This window comes from Passer montanus, unplaced genomic scaffold, assembly GCF_014805655.1.
Source record: "Passer montanus isolate IOZ18808 unplaced genomic scaffold, ASM1480565v1 scaffold159, whole genome shotgun sequence".
Classification (NCBI taxonomy): domain Eukaryota; kingdom Metazoa; phylum Chordata; class Aves; order Passeriformes; family Passeridae; genus Passer; species Passer montanus.
Window position 1 is genome coordinate 477,345 of NW_024363049.1, and position 16,104 is coordinate 493,448.

At 63.5% G+C, this 16,104-nt stretch overlaps 2 protein-coding genes across 4 annotated transcripts in view; one reads left to right on the plus strand and one right to left on the minus strand.

The window, feature by feature from the left end:
• Positions 1-13,180, minus strand: part of PCDH1 (protocadherin 1) — a 63,289-nt gene extending 50,109 nt beyond the window's left edge. For 2 of the 3 annotated variants that reach the window (XM_039702727.1, XM_039702730.1), the window contains exons 1-3: positions 11,767-11,939; positions 4,951-5,765; positions 1,224-3,416 (exon numbers count right to left, since the gene is read on the minus strand). In XM_039702727.1, coding sequence (XP_039558661.1) covers positions 1,224-3,416; positions 4,951-5,765; positions 11,767-11,830 — 3,072 coding nt within the window. In that variant the 5' untranslated portion in view covers positions 11,831-11,939. Of the gene's footprint in view, positions 1-1,223; positions 3,417-4,950; positions 5,766-11,766; positions 11,940-13,047 lie in introns of those variants that run through there. The other variant, XM_039702729.1, reaches the window with a different exon arrangement.
• The window catches only part of ARAP3 (ArfGAP with RhoGAP domain, ankyrin repeat and PH domain 3), a 437,919-nt gene that overhangs the window by 262,521 nt on the left and 159,294 nt on the right, over positions 1-16,104 (plus strand). The gene's annotated exons all lie outside the window — the stretch shown is intronic.

The window sequence follows — 16,104 nt, forward strand, 5'->3', positions numbered from 1 at the left end:
CCCAGCCTGCCGCTCACTGGGGTACAAAGAAGGGGGCAGGGGTCTCATGGGGCACAGGGGGTACAGCACGGGGGGAGTGGGTGGTCCTCACCCATGGGGCCCCAGGAAGAAGACAAAGCCACAGGCACTCGCACCCCCTCTCCCTCCCTGGCTGGTTAAGGACAGACGTGCCAAAGCAGAAATGTGGTGCAAGCTCCTAAGTGGCCAGACAGCCCGAGAAAGAGGGTCCTGCAAGCTCCACACTCAGCCCACGACCTCGTGGCTCAGCTCCAAGCTCTAGTGCACACCAGCGAGCAGCCAAGACCTGCCTCCACCCTGCCCCACACGCAGAAAACCCCCCGGCAACACCAAGAGCAGTGACCCGACCGCAGCAGAGACCTCAGTGCCCCTCTCCCCCAGCCCCCAGCACAGCACCAGTCCTGCCACATGGACAGGCCTTTCCTGTGCCACCAGGATCTGCGGATCCTCTCCCGCAGAGCCACAGCTCCAGGCCCAGTGCTCATGCTACGGGAAGCCCAGATTTCACCGCGCCGGCTGTGGCAGAGGGCCCGAGCCTGGGGGAAGCGGGAGCCTGAGCCTGAGAAAAAGGCAGAGCTTTGCTCCTCCACCCAGCCCCACCTGCCCGGGCAGCCGCAGTGGGTGCAGAGCTCCCTTTGAGGCACCCTGGCGCAGGGATGGTGGCATGCTCTGCTGCACCAGCAGAGTCAGGGTGACAACAGTGAAGCCAGAGCCTTCCAACTGCTCCCTGGAGCAGGGCAGGGCTGGAACCCAGCTGTGGCAGGAGCAGGACCAGTCCCTCCTCCCCATGAGCCAGCCCAAGCGGAGGGAGGGATGGGAGGGTGGACATCGCCCTCCTTGGTGCTCTTAGAGTGGTCCCCAAAGGGGACACAGGTGGGTGGCATTCCCTGCCCGGAGCCCCACATGCAGAGCCACACGCATGCAGTGCCCTTCGCATCACCATCACCCAGGCAGCGCCACCAGGACCCAGCCCCGGGTGCTCTGACAAGGGCTCGGACAGCTTTTGGCCTCCCCCACACCATCCCCATCCCCGCCCTGCACCACGCCCAGGCTCTGAGGCTCGGCTCCAGGGTAGTCCAACGCCAGCCCCCTGGGCCACACATGCAGGGCTGGGGGCCAGTCCACGCTCACTCCCACACCTCTGTCCAGATGGCTCCCCGGTGCAGCGGGGGCGCCGCTGCCGGCCTCAGGATGAGCTCTCCTACCTGCTTGTTGGTGTATTTCTGGGGGTTGGTGCGGTAGCTGTAGTCCGAGTACTGCTCGGAGCCCGTCGAGTTGTTGTCCCCGGTGCCAACAAAGGTGTTGGTGGCCGGCAGGTCCTGCACCACTTGGTGCTTCTTGGAGGCAGAGGGTGACTGAGGCTGCAGCTGGATGGAGGGCAGCGGCGAGTTGGAGCGGTAGTGGCGGCCCAGGTCCGGGCTGCCCGGAGGGTAGTTCAGGGGCAGGTGGATCCGGGGGCTGTCGCTGACGGAGTCATTCATGAGGTTGAACTTGAGCGATTTCTGCAGCCCCGTCTCCTCCTCATCCTCTGTGGGCTTGGGTGGCTTGGGAGACTTGCTCTTCTTCACCTTGTTCTTGCTCTTCCCACTCTTGCTGGCTTGCTTGGGTGCGTACAGGTCCTTGGTCTCCTTCTTGCCTGCCTGGTAGCCGCTCTTGGCCTCACGCTGCCGGCAGTAACGCACCAGGACCACCAGCACGATGACCAGGGTGACAGCCACGATGCCGGCGATGACCCCGAAGAGGATGTTGCTCCGCTGCTTGCTGCGCTCGTACTCAGGGTCGCCGGCGATGTCGATGTCCAGCGGGGTGTCCAGGCTGTGCCCCACCAGCGTGTCCAGCAGCGTGCGGTTGGCCAGCGTCTCGTTGACGTAGAAGTGCACCAGAGCCGTGCCGTGCCGCGAGGGCTTGCCCTTGTCGTTGACGCGCACGACCAGGCGGTGCAGGCCGTGGTGCTTGCGCAGGATCTCCTTCTCCAGAGTGATGTCTCCGCTCTGCGGGGAGATCTGGAAGAGCTCGAAGGGGTTTCCTCCTGTGATGCTGTAGATCAGCTCGGCATTGATGCCCGAGTCGATGTCCTCCGCCTTGACCTTGCTCACCTGCTGCCCGGGGCTGGTGTGGGGCAGGATGTGCTTGTAGGTGGCGTTGGAGGGGGAAGTGATGAAGGGGGCATTGTCATTCTCATCCAAGACGTTGATAGTCACCCCCACATAGGCAGACCTGGGGGGATCCCCACCGTCCACCGCCTTGAGTCGGAAGGTGTAGGTGCTCTGCTGCTCCCGGTCAAAAGAGATGCTGGAGAGGATGGTGCCAGTGCCATTTTGGATGACAAAATCCCCGTTGTCTTGCTCCACCGACAGCTGGATCCGGGCATTTTCTCCTTTGTCAGCATCAATGACCGTCACCATGCCCACAGGGCTGAGGGGTGGCATGTTCTCCATCACTGAGAAGTTGTAGCCGCTCAGCATGAACTTGGGGTCGTTGTCATTCCTGTCCATGACGTTGATGGCCACAGATGCTGTACCCTGCTTGCTGGGGCTGCCCTTATCTTCCGCCACCACCAAGAACTCATAGCGCTCCCTCTGCTCTCGGTCCAGCACCGCCTTCACCCGGATCTCTCCAGAGTCAGGGTCAATGGTGAAGGAGCCCTTGGAGGAGGGATCTGTCACCAGGGAATAAACCAGCTTGGCGTTGGAGCCGCTGTCAGCGTCTGTGGCACTCACCTCCATGACCAGCTCATCGGGCTCGTTGTTCTCAGGGAAGGCCACCTCAGTGAAGCTCTGGCTGAAGACAGGGGCGTTGTCATTGACGTCCATCACCTGCACCTTCAAGGAGTTGGTGCTCGAGAGGGGCGGGTTCCCCGAGTCCACAGCCACAATCTCAATCGTGTACTCCTTCACCGACTCGTAGTCCAACGGCGTGGTGGTCTGCAGGAAGTATTTCTTCTTGCTGTCACTCCCTGTCTCACTGGCCTGGCGCAGCTGGAATGGGACGTCACCGGCCACCACGCAGGTCACCACAGCATTTTCACCCTCATCTCGGTCGGACACCTGCACCAGAGCCACTGCTGTCTCTACTGGCACGTCCTCCGAGATGTTGGCCATGCCATCCTGGTGCGTGACCAACCCTATGCCCCGGATCTCTATGGAGGGTGCGTTATCATTCATGTCCTTGATGGTGACCACCACCTGCGTGCGGGCACTCTTGGGGTTGGCGCCCTTGTCCTTGGCCATGACGGAGAACTTGAGGGTGCCGATGTCCTCGCGGTCGATGGGGCCCTGCACGGTGATGAGCCCCGTGGCGCGGTCCAGGCGCAGCAGCCGCCGCACCATGTCCGAGGCCTGGTGGAAGGAGTAGTCAATCTCGGCGTTGGCGCCCTGGTCCGAATCGTTGGCTTTCACCTAGGGGACAGAGGGACAAGCGGTGAGCAGGACAAGGGCACAGCAGAGCGAGCCCCTCCGCAATCCACCGCGGCCTTCCCTGAGGACAGCCGGGGGGAAAAACCAGGATTTCCTCTTCTGGGGCCAAGGACTGTGGGGCAAAGAGCCTGGGACCGGCAGAGCAGCTGGGAGCCACCCTCAGGCACGGAGGCTTTGCCTCGCTCTTCCGGAGAAACCGGCTGGGCCGGTTGGCTGCGCTCCCCTCCCAGCCAGCTCCGGCACGCAGGGAATCCTCCGGAACCATGGAACCGTGCCGCTGAGAGCCAGCCAGCAGCAGGGAGGGACAGCTCCAGCCGTGCCTCCAAGGAGGGGCTGGAGCAGCTGCCTGGCTCAGGTGAGGGCAAGGAGGGAGGCGACCGTGTGTGGAGCTGCAGCAGCTCCATCGCAGCATGTGGGGATGCAGCCACACAGGGACTGGGGCTGCCTGAGCCCTGCACAGCACCGTCCATCCCTGCCCGCCCGCCAGGAGCCCTGCATCCCCATAAACCTGCCTCTACGCCTATTATTTGCTTTCTAAAGAAGATGAGGTTTGTCTAACATTTGCCTCCCTAATCGGCTCTCTGAGCAGCCTCTTCTCTGCACCATTTGCTGCTCCGCCGTTATCTTGCTCAGCAGATTTGGATGGAGAACGAAAGTTGTTAAATGTAAATTCCACCTTTTACCTCCACTCACAAAACAGGCGGAAGTCATTTTCCCCCTGAAAGATAAAAGCTGAGCAATGGCAGCAGCGGCATCTCAGCCCATTCTCCTCCCGGCCATGCAGCTCCCTTATCTGCTTCCAACTCCCATTCTCTTAACAGTGAAAAATGAATTCTTAAAAAATTCACATCAGAATTAGCAGGCAGATGAGAGCTGGCCGCGCTCCGCTTATTAAGATGGCAGCTGCAGATAAACAGATGTCGACTACTATCATCTCAATGCCCCCTCCAAGCCAAATCCACCAAGATCCAGCCCCCTGGGCTCTCCGGGCCAGTTTGCAGTGCTGCCTGAGATGAGGCAGAGCCCCCGCTCCCTGCAGACAGCAGGGCACCTCCGGAGCTGTGGCCAGCCCTGCGCACGGGCAGCAGGGATGCTCCCTGTCCCCACCTCCTGAGTTTCCATGGAGCCTCCAAGGGAATGCAACTTATGAAAGGGTCTATGTCTTGTCTGTGGGCAGCACTGAGACCACGCTGGCCCCAAGCCAGGCTCCCAGTGGCCCTCAGGTCCCAGCCCTCCCAGTAACCCGGAATCCTGCTCCCTGCAGCTCTGTTGCTGCCCCTCAGCCTAGTCCTGCAGCCCCACTCCAGCTGTGCCTTCCTGCACATTCTCTCCAATCTCGCTTGAGCAGATGTGCTACCCCAGGGACCTGCCTGCCTGCTGGCCCTGGGTGACACTCCGAGCTCCTCCATCCAACCCTGCCTCCTCCTTGGAGGAACCATGGCCATGTCGATGCTCCTGTGGCTGTCCCTGCAGCCAGGCAGGAGAGGAAATGGTGAGAAGTGTTCCGTGCACTCACCTGGAGGACGGAGTGCCCCACGGGGCTGTTTTCGGAGAGCTCTGCCTCATACAGGGCCTTCTCGAACTTGGGCGCGTTGTCGTTCATGTCCAGGATGGTGATGCGGAGCAGGGCACTGCTTGCCCGAGGGGGGTTCCCCCCATCCTGCACCTTGATGGTCAGATCGTAGGAGTCCCACTGCTCCCGGTCCAGGTTCCCCATGACGATCAGCTGAGGCTGCTTCTCATCCTGGTCCTCGGCCACCTGCAGCCCAAAGAGCTCCTGCGCCTCCGGACCGGCCATCAGCTCGTAGGAGGCAACGCCGTTGGGGCCCGAGTCCCGGTCCGTGGCCAGGGGGATGGGGAAGAGCGTCCCGACATTGGTGTTTTCAGGGATGGAGAGGGTGAGGACGGGCGAGGCGAAGTTGGGGGTGTTGTCATTGATATCAAGCACCTCGATCTGCCCCTCGAGCAGGCGCGGGCTGCTGTTGGCGTTCAGGTTAGTGATGGACACCTCAAACTCCAGGAAGCAGGGGTCTCCAGGCATGAGGTGCTGGCACTCCCGCAGGTTCTCCCGGTCGATGGAGGTCTCTGTGGTGTAGATGTCCCCAGTCTTGCCATCCACACGGAGGTACGGGGCCCCCACTTCCAGCTTGTAGAGGTGCCCCATGTCCGGTAAGCCGTAGTCGGAGGCCAGGCTCCCTATGAGGCTGTTGGGGGGTTGTTCCTCCTGCACTTTGTAGACCACACGTGTCCCCGAGGCCAGGGCAGGGAGCTGGCAGAGGAGCCACAAGCCCAGGCAGGACGCCAGCGGGTTCATCCTGCGCTGCAGGGGAGCTGGAGGAGACACAGACACCGGAGGTTAGCCACCAGCCCACTTCCCTGGCTTACCCCACTGCGCCATGTGGGACTGCACATGGTCCTGGCACGGCTCCCGAAGGGAAGGGGCTGCTGGGGCCAGCTCCTGGCAGCCTCCGGTGCCCTGAAGGACCCGTCCCAGCTTGCAAAGTTCCTTCAACGCCCTGCTGGAGTGAGTAACCCTGTCATTGAAACCTCAGCCCTGTCACTTGCAGGAAGCCACTCCTGCCACTGTCCACCCTTTTCGTCACCACACCAACTGTAATTAGACCCAACGAGGCACACTAACAGGGTGGACTGCAGGCAGCCTGCTGCCAACAACCCGATGGGAGCCGGCCAGACTCCGAGACAGCTTCTCACCACCCAAACACAGGAGCATTGTGTGCCACCAGTGCAGGGGCACTGCCTGCCATGCACGGCAGGGACACACGGGCACTGCATGCAGCTGCCAGCACTGCAGAAACGGGAGCACCAAATGGGGAGTTCTGCCTGCTCTGCGGGGATATGGGACTGACACCCATCCGGCCCTGCAAGGATGTGGGGCTGACACCCATCTGGCACTGTGGGGATGAGGGACTGACACCCATCCGGCACTGCAGGGACATGGGACATTGAAAGGACACAGGACTGACACCGACGCAGGGACACAGGGCACTGCAGGGATGCAGGGCTGCCACCCATGCAGAGATGGAGGGCCATGGATCACTGCAGGGATGCAGGGCTGCCATGCACCCAGCACTGCAGGGACACGGTGCACTGCCAGCATAGAGCTCCCTCCCATCCATCACTGCCTGCACTGCAGGAACAGCAGCAGCCATCGCTTTGGGGACACCGGACACTGCAGAAATGCAGGACTGCCGCCCATCAGCACTGCAGGAACATGAGGCGCTCCAAGGATGCTGCCTGTCCAGCACTGCAGGGCTGCAGGGCACTGCAGGGCCATGGGGTGCTGTGGAGATGCAGGGCTGCCACCCCTCCAGCACTTCAGGGACGCGGGGCACTGCTGTGGCAGGAACAGAGCAGCACTGCCCTTGCTGCACTGCCAGCACAGTGGCACTGCCAGCCTTGCACTGCCAGGTACAGAGGCACCACCCACGTGGCACTGCAGGGATGCAGGGGCCCTGGCATCATCCCTCCTGCACTGCCTGCGGAGCACAGCCACCCCCGGTGCCCCGGCAGTCAGAGGACAGCGGGGCCCTGCCCCGGCTGTGCTGCAGTGCAGGAACCCCCAGGCAGCCCCAGCAGTGCCCAGCCCCGCACTGCAACGGCAGCACAGCATCCCCCTCGCTGCACAGTCACTAGGCAACCCCACACCCTGCGCCAGCAGCTCCTGTTCCCTTCCTCGCTGCAGACACACTGTTCCTTCCCGTTCCCTCCCACTCCAGTCTGGGACATGGCACGCACTGGGTGCCCACTCCGTGACGGTGCCCACCCCGCTGCTGCAGCGGCGGTGCCGGGAGCACTGCCCCCCTGCATTGCAGAGACACCCCTGCACTGCTGCACCCTGCACCGCTGCCCCCGCCACTGGCACCTCTCCCCCGTGCCCACACACTGCCCAGGCCGTGCCAGCCCCACAGACTGTCCCCTCCTGTGCCAAGACACATGCCCTGCCACCAAGCCCCCTGTCTGGTGCTGTGCTTGGCCACCAGCTTTCCTGTTCCATTCTGGGAACACATTTTTCTCCTCCAGGGCCAGGAGCTTCTGCTGAGCTGTGAGCATAAAGTGGTTCAATGCAGTCACTGGCACCCAAAAACCCAGGCACTGGGTGCCCTAAAATGAACAGCCACAAACATCTGCCAAGGCCCCACAGCATCACCCTGCTCTCTGCTCCCATCACTCCCTCTCTCCACACTCTGCGACCAAGGACAAACAAACGCTCCATGGGCAAGCACTCCATCACCACCCTGCTCTGTGGTGCCATAGTGCAAGTGCCCACTTCCTGGTTAGCCTGGCATGGCACGGATCATCAGCAAGTGGAACATCCTGCACTGTCCTCCTTGGTACTTCCCACAAGCCAACAGCCCCTGGTCCCTCCACCCCTCTGCTTCCCCATGGACATGGGGACATGGACGAGATGAGCTCTGCCTCTGCAGTGAAAACACACCTCCATGCCTGGAGAGGACACGGTGGCCCTGAAGCCAAGCTTGCCTCTGCTGCCCTGTCCTGCCCCTTCCTTTGTGCAGAGCAGAGCCATTCCCAGCTGGCTGAGGCCGTGCAGAGCTGCCCCCACCAGCGCTGGGATGTGTGACTCCAGGAGGAAGGGATGAGGAGAGAGAGCAGGACATCTTCCATCCCTGGGCCGGGCTGAGGATGGAGGAGGTCAGGAGCCAAGCAGAAACACAACAGATTTTTGCATCAGCACAGGCAGTGTGTGCACACACGTGCGTGTGTCCGTGCTGGGTGTGCACTGTGAGCATTCCAGAGGTGTGCACAGCTGTGTGTGCACAGGCAAAGACACACAATCACACCTGTGCCCTGGCAGGGTGTGCAGCTGTGTCACTCGGGGCAAGGAGCACATCCCTGCCCGCTCTGGGCCCGTGCCCCAGGTGTGAGCTCGCACTCCTGCACGTGTGTGCGCCGCACACAACGCGTGTGCCCGCGTGCGCGCATGCCCCCGGCGCCGCTGCCTGTGCATGTGTGTGATGTCACCCGTGCGGGGGCACTGGCACCTGGGTCACGCTCGTGTCTGCCACCCCCCGGTGCGCTCACACCAGAGCCCCCTCACCCCGCTGCCTCCACGGGGGGAGCCTGCCCCCAGGTCCGCCCGCCCCGCGCTCCCGTTGGGGATGGCCGTGAGTCAGGACAGGGAAGATGGGCAGCTCCAGCTGTTGGGAAAGGGCTCCTGGAGGATGCCTGGGCTGGGAGAGGCACCGTGCCCGCCGCTGGGCTGTTTGCACTGGGCTGGGCCTGCCTGCTGGTGACGTAGCCACGTCCTGACTAAGCCCTGGTGCGAGGTGAAAGATCGCAGGGAAAGGGGAAAGTCTCAAGGCAGTGCCGATGCCTCACACGGCTGAGGGATCTGGGAGAGAGGGCCCAGCAGCAGGAAATGCCAGGAGCCCTGTGCCAGCCTGGAGGAGGAAGGGTGTCGCCCAAAGGGGCCCAGCACCCAGGATTTCTGCCCCAAAACCAGGGCTGGAATCTGAGCCCAAGCCTCGTTCCTGCAGGTGAAGGAAGGCACCCTGCAGAGCAGGGAGGTGCGAGGAGGAGAGGGCCTGAGAACCTGAGGGACGGTGCTGGAAAGCACGAGGAGCTCTGGGCTCGGCAGGATAAGGAATCAGTAGGGTCAGGAATTCTGCTCGGCACCCAGGGGTGTGAATGACACGGTGAAGCCGTGAGAGCCCAGAGCTGGGCGTGAGGAGGAAGAGGAGGAGGAGGACGAGTAGGAGGAAGCCTTCACAAGCACGTCTGTGCAGGAGACACAGGCTTCCCAGGGGCCAGTCCAAGGCACCAGGCTATTTTCCCATGGGATCTAAGGACCATCCCACACTTTCTTCTCTGGTGCCAGGCACCTTTTTCCAACCTGCTGGCAAAGCACAGAGCACTTAAAAATAAAAGCCCCTCCCAAAACAACTATTCCTCCGCACACACAATTCTCCCTACGGGGAGTGTGTGAGAAAGACTGAACCACATGAGAGAGGCGTTAGTCACGCTGCTTAATGCATGACTGGGAAGCTCTCAGAGGACAGTGGCATGCAAAATCCGACAGAATTCAGCCATCCCCACCAAAAAAAACCAAGCCTTAATGAGAGAGAGGTTATAAAGCACCGCGAATTTAAGCAACTGCTTGAACAAGCCTGTGCTCCCTGTGATTCCCACAGCCTGCTGGCCCCGTTCCACGGGAGGCAGCACCGCTTCGGGAATGGGCACCAAAGTCCGGCCTCTCCTCGCTCCCAGCGGCTGATTGCGTGGCTCGGAGCCACGGCTCACAAGTCTGTCCAAACCCTGCACTGAGCACACAAGTGCTAATCCCCCCTCCACGCTCCCCCAGCCCTGCTCCGGCACCCGGAGCTGGAGCGACATCCCGGTAAGCAGCAAACGGCTCATCCCAGCTCCACGCGGAGATCAGGGATCTGCTAGCCGAGAAAACAGCCGCTGATGGTCAGTCCTGCGCCGAAGGCACGGATGGGCTGAATCCTGGCTATTCCGTTGCACGTCCCAGGATTTGCTCCAGCTCCGGCTGCCACTGCGGCTGCTCGGCGTTTCTGCAGGCTGGGCCCGAGCGCCGGGAGCCAGAGCACCCCGCGAGGAGGAACCCCACTGGCCTGGCAACAGCATCACCCCAAAATCATCCCTGAGGAGCTGGGCACTGATGAAAAGCCGGCGAAGCCCAGGCACTCCCTCCTCTTGCTGCCTTCTCCACATCCCTTCCAAGTCTGGCAGCCAGCGAGGCAGAGACCTGTCAGAGCCTCCCTGGAGGGGCACCCCCATCCTCCCCGCCGTGGGTCCCCCACAGCCACTCCGGGCTCCTGTCCCCTGCCGCCACCATCCCACCCTCCACCCCGGCTGCAGAGGGGCCCTGGGGGAAGGCAAAAATGTCGCGGGCCTGAAACCCCCCGGCAGGGCCGCCGGGAGCCGGGCACAGCGGCAGCGGCTCTGCTCCGGGGATGCAGCCGGGAGGGTTGGGGGTCCTTGGGGAGGGGGGAAAGGGTCCCCCGGCCTCGCAGCGCGCCGCGGGAGCCGCTGCTGCCGGCTGCGGCGGCTGGGAGGGAGGATGGAGGCCGGGCTCCGCTGCCGGCCGCCGCGGCCGAGGCTCCCCGGTCCCCGCGGCGCTGCCCGGGCTGAGGCTGCGGCTGCCGCCGGCTCCGGCTGCGGGCTCGGAGGGGAGCGGAGCCCCAGGCGGCTCCGCCAGCCCCGCGCACACGCACAGAGACACGCTCAGAGACACACGGACACAGGCACTCAGACACCCGTGACAAAACCACGCGAGCCGCTCTGCCGGCACCGGCTTCGCGCTCAGCCTCGCGTACCGGGAAACAGGGATCCTGCCTCCGCGGCGGGGCACGCACAGCCCGTCACACACTCGGAGCCCGGTGACACACTCAGAGCTCGCTGACACACTCGGAGCCCGGTGGCACACTCGGAGCTGGCTCGCACACTCGGAGCCCGCTCACACACTCGGAGCCCGCTGACACACTCGGAGCTGGCTTACACACTCAGAGCCCGCTCACACACTCAGAGCTCGCTGACACACTCGGAGCCCGGTGGCACACTCGGAGCTGGCTTACACACTCGGAGCGCGCTGACACACTCAGAGCCCGCTCACACACTCAGAGCTGGCTGGCACACTCGGAGCGCGCTGACACGCTCGGAGGCGGCTGGCACACTCACCGCACGCACACCCGTCACACACACAGCTCCGCACACACACGCGCGCACCCCACTCGCGTCCCCGCACCCCGGTGTCACTCGCACCCCACGCGGACACCCCTCCACGGCCCCGGCGTGCGCCCCTGCCAGCCCCTCGCTCCCCGCCGCTCACGCACAGCCCCGCTCCCAGCCGGCTCCCGGCTCACCCGCAACTTCTGCGGCTCCCACGCAGCCGCGCACCCCGCGGGCGCACACACCCATCGCTGGACGAGGGACACACACCCAGGGCCACCCCCACGCGGAAAAATAAACACCCCGAAACACGCGCAGCCCCCGCCACAGCCGCCCTCCCGCAACCACCGCCCGCCCTGCGCCGCGCCGCGCTGTGCGGGGCTGGCCGCGCTCCGCTCCGCGCCGCACAACAAGTGGCAGCGCCGGGCGGGACCGGGGACAAGCGGGAGCCGCCCCGCTGGCCGCGGAGCCCCGCGCAGCCCGGCGCGGACCGGAGCGGAGGGATGCGGGATGCTCGGAGCGGAATGCTCGCCAGCGCCGCTGCCGCCGCCGCCCGGCCCCGCGCTCCCGCACAGCGCCGAGCTCCGGCGCGGGGCATCCCGCACCCCCCGCGGCTCTGCCGGGCAGCGGGCGGGGGTCCCGGCCCCGCCGCAGCTCTTACTTGGATGGTGTCGGCGCTGCGCTCCGTGCCGAGCCCCGGCGCGCTGGTCCCGCGGCGGCTCCATCGCCTCCTGCCCGCCGGGACCGCGCTCCCCCCACCCCCCCTGCTCCTCTCGAGCGTTATCCACGGATGAAAACCAAATGGAAAAAAAAATTACTGGGAAAAAAAATAAAAGAAAAAAAAAGAAAAAAAAAAGAAAAAAAAAGAAAAAAAAGGGGAGGGGGGGCAAAAAATATATCGCCCGCCCGTGGGAACCGCCCCCCTCCCCGTGCCGGGGCTGCGGCTCCTCCGGCGAAGCGGCGGCTCAGGCTGGAGGCAGCCCCGGTGGGCAGCTCGGTCCGTGCCCGCCTCCGTCCCTCGGTGTGTGTGAGGATGTGCAGGGGAAGCGCAGCGCAGGCACGGCCCCTTCCCCCCCCCGCCCGCCGCTGCCTCCGCCTCTCGCCGCCGCCACCATGGGGAGGTGGAGCTCCGGCTCCTTATCAGATCCCGAGCCCGGCCGGGCTGCCGGGACGAGCGGGCAGCGGCTGCCGGGCAGAGCCGCCCGGCTCCGGGCTGCCGGCCCCGCGCCCAGCGCCGTGCCCGTGGAACACGGGGCTCCCCGCGGCCCCCGGAGCCCCTCACCCCGGGGACCCCTCCGCTCCGCGCCCGCACACGTGCGGCTCGGGTCTCCCCTCTCACTCCCCTCTCGGTGCTCTTAGTAATTAATTCGCTCATTTATTCCTCCAGCCGGCGCTTCCCAGCCCCACAGCCCCGCTGCACCGGGCCGGGGAGCCGGGCCGGCGCAGCCGGGAGGGTCCCTCCGTGCGACCGAGCTCAGCGGGGGCTGTGCCCGGCCCTCCCCGGCCCCCAGCCCAGCAGGGCCGCGGGCAGGCTGCAGAGCTGCCCTGCTGGCTGCAGCGTGGGGCTGGGTGGCCGCCGTGCCCTGCCGTCACACCTCGGTGAATCACGGCTTTATTTATTGCGGGGTGTCGGGGCGCAGCAGGCACGGAGCACCTGCGACTCCCAAAAGCACCCGCGAGCTCCCAGCGCCCTTGTGATGCTTTCACAGGCTGTTCTCCCTCAGCTGCCTCCTCACCCCGGCACCTCGGCTGGCCAAGCGAAGTCCCCGGAGGCTTGGGGACAGCGTGTTCCAGGGCTGCCCCTTCCCCTGCCGCCTCCGCCGCCTCCGCGCTCCTGCAAGGAGCGGCCGCGCTCCGTGCCAGGGGCGGGAGCTGCAGCCCGGCCCTGCCAAAACCCTCAGCACCCTCCGAGGGTCGCGCAGCCCGTGGCGCTGCCCCTCACCCGCCTTCCGGGCCGGTTGCGGCGCGGATTTCTCGCCAGGATGCTGGAAAGTCCTTCCCGCTCCGCCGCAGCGAGGATGGGAGCGCGTCTCCCCGCTGAGCTACGCCAACCTGTTGCGCAGCGCCCTTCGCTGCACACATGCTCAGCTCGGCTGCATGACTGCACCATCTAGAGGCTGCGCCTGCCTGCTCGGAGTAGCTCGGCTCTATTTCACCCCTTAAATCGCCCCGGTTTTCCCCCAAAATTGCCGTGCGTTTCTCCCAAATCTCCCCGCTTTTCCCCGGCAACAAGCGAGCGCAGGCCGTGGCAGGGCTGCATCCCGCTAGGCAGGAACAGGGGGCTGGCGAGTGATCCCTCAGGAGAAGCACAGCTCCCCTCCCAGACTTTCTGCTCCTCCAGAGATGTCGGCTCCTCCGCGTCTGTGTGCAAGGCTTTTTTTCCGAGTGTCAATTCACATGAAGCCGATTTAGCAGAAGATGTGAATTGAGAAGCCAGGGAAGGTCACAGCCCACCTTTGGGGCAGGGAGAGGAGCTGTGGGGTTTGTCAGGCTGTGCCCTGCTGATCCAGCATGAGCTGGGCAGGGAGAGGGAACGAAATTCTCCAGAGACAAGGGGAGATTTGATGGATCAGTAACTGGCAGCCCTCCTTGGAGGGACGGAGAGCTGCAGCGAAGGGAGAAACCGAGGGGGTGACCCCGTGGATCTGAGGCTGCCCATGGAGCAGGGACAGCAAACTTTAGAGATTGCTGGGGACCAAAGGTTTGCATTTCACAAGAGTCACGGGGCAGTCAAGGAGTCGATCGACAGCGGCACAGGGAGCGCCGGGGAGCTGGGCACGTACAGGGATCACTGGATGCCGCTGATTTGTGGGGCACCCGTGACTGTCACCTCAGCCTCTGGTCACACATGTTTCTGAGGGACAGGTCCAGGCTCTAGGAATGGAGGGGAAAAGTGTCCTGGCTTCAGGAACCACCTCTGTGCAGCCCAGGGGAGCAGCCTGGCAGAGCCCTCCGCAGTGCCAGCAGCACCCGTGGCCTGGTGAGCTGGGGAGACAAAATGTCCAAGTCCCTGCTGGCCTGGCATCCCAGGGCTGCCTCATGCATGTCTGCCTTCCTCCTCCACCCTGCTGCCTTTGAAAGCCCCTCCCAGAGTGCTCCTTGCCCTCTGACAAGACAGGAAGCTTGCCTTTCCCTGTACTTCCTTCTCCTGGGCATTATTGTAGAATCCCAGAGTGGTTTGGGTTGGAAAGGACCTCAAAGACCATCTCATTCCGCCCTTGTCTGGCAGGGACACCTTGCCCTATCCAAGCCCCATCCAACCTTGCTGTAAACACTTCCAGGGATGGAGCATCCACAGCTTCTCTGGGCAACCTGTGTCTCACCACACTAACAGGGAAGAATTCCACCCTGTATATGCACCAGCTCCAGATGAGTCACCCATCCTCACCTTGTCTTCACCGTTCCCAGAAAGCAGAGCCAGTCTGAGCAACAAGAAGCCCTCAGGCTGCAGCTCTGTCTGCAGAGTTATTCCGTGAGCCCCTGCAGGGCTGGCAGTGCCGCCGCCCCCGGAGCTGCTGCTGGAGGCTCTGGCTTGCCCCGAGCTCCGGGTCCCCGTGCGGGGCTGCTCCAGGTACCCCGTGCTGGGCTGCCCTGGCATCACACAGCGGCAGCTGCTTCGTGGTGCCAGTGGGGCCTTGTCAGAAGAACAAAGCCTGCGAGGGAAGAGCATCCAGCTAAATCTCTGGGAAAGCGAGAAGAAAGGGAAACACGGAGAGCAAATGAACCTTACAAGAGAATAAATACCCCCTCCCCAACACATACACGCAGCAACCTGGCTGCCGTCTGCTGCAAGGAGTTCAAAGGCTCCTCTGTTCTCTCTCTCATCAGCTCTGGGCTCCGCAGGAGAAGCAGCAGCTCGGATTTGGGCAGCAAATGCTAATAACACAGATGTTCTGACAATCCGCTTGTTTCTACAATTAAAAACAAAAAGATCCTCAAAACCCAAATGCGAGGAAATGAGCACATTAAAGAACTTCTCCTCCGCTCGCCTCCTGCGTCACCGAGGGCTGCAGGTTTGCGGGGGAAGGAGCTGGGTGGGCGCAGCCCCATCCGGAGCGTCAGTGGGATGGTGTGGGAGCCAGAGTGTCCCTGGGAGTGTGGCAATGCTCCGGCCAGGGGCTGGGATCCAGAGTGTCCCTGGGACCATGGCAATGCTCCGGCCAGGGGCTGGGATCCAGAGTGTCCCTGGGACCACCATGATGCTCCGGCCAGGGGCCGGGATCCAGAGTGTCCCTGGGATTGGAGCGATGCTCCGGCCAGGGGCTGGGATCCAGAGTGGCCCTGGGACAGCGGCGATGCTCAGGCCAGGGGCTGGGATCCAGAGTGTCCCTGGGACCATGGCAATGCTCAGGCCAGGGGCTGGGATCCAGAGTGTCCCTGGGACCATGGCAATGCTCCGGCCAGGGGCTGGGATCCAGAGTGTCCCTGGGACCACCATGATGCTCTGGCCAGGGGCTGGGATCCAGAGTGTCCCTGGGACAGCGGCGATGCTCAGGCCAGGGGCTGGGATCCAGAGTGTCCCTGGGACCACCATGATGCTCTGGCCAGGGGCTGGGATCCAGAGTGTCCCTGGGACCACCATGATGCTCTGGCCAGGGGCTGGGATCCAGAGTGTCCCTGGGACCACCATGATGCTCTGGCCAGGGGCTGGGATCCAGAGTGTCCCTGGGACAGCGGCGATGCTCAGGCCAGGGACTGGGATCCAGCACGTCCCTCAGACTGTGGCGATGCTCCGGCCACGGGCTGCGGGCAGCCAGCCCCAGCTGGGATCCACCGAGGAGCCGCGGGGCTCCCATGTTCACTGCCTGTCTTGCCTGTGGGATGCTCACTGCCAAATTATTGGGAGATTGTTTTTATTACTGTTTTAACTCTTTTTTTAACCTTGTTTTTCTCTTGGCTGCTCTTTCACTCACTCATTAATTTTGGTATTTTTCTCACGGTATATAACCCCTGTCACGGCTGCCATGGCAACAGGAGGGAATGTGCTCAGCGCTAAAAT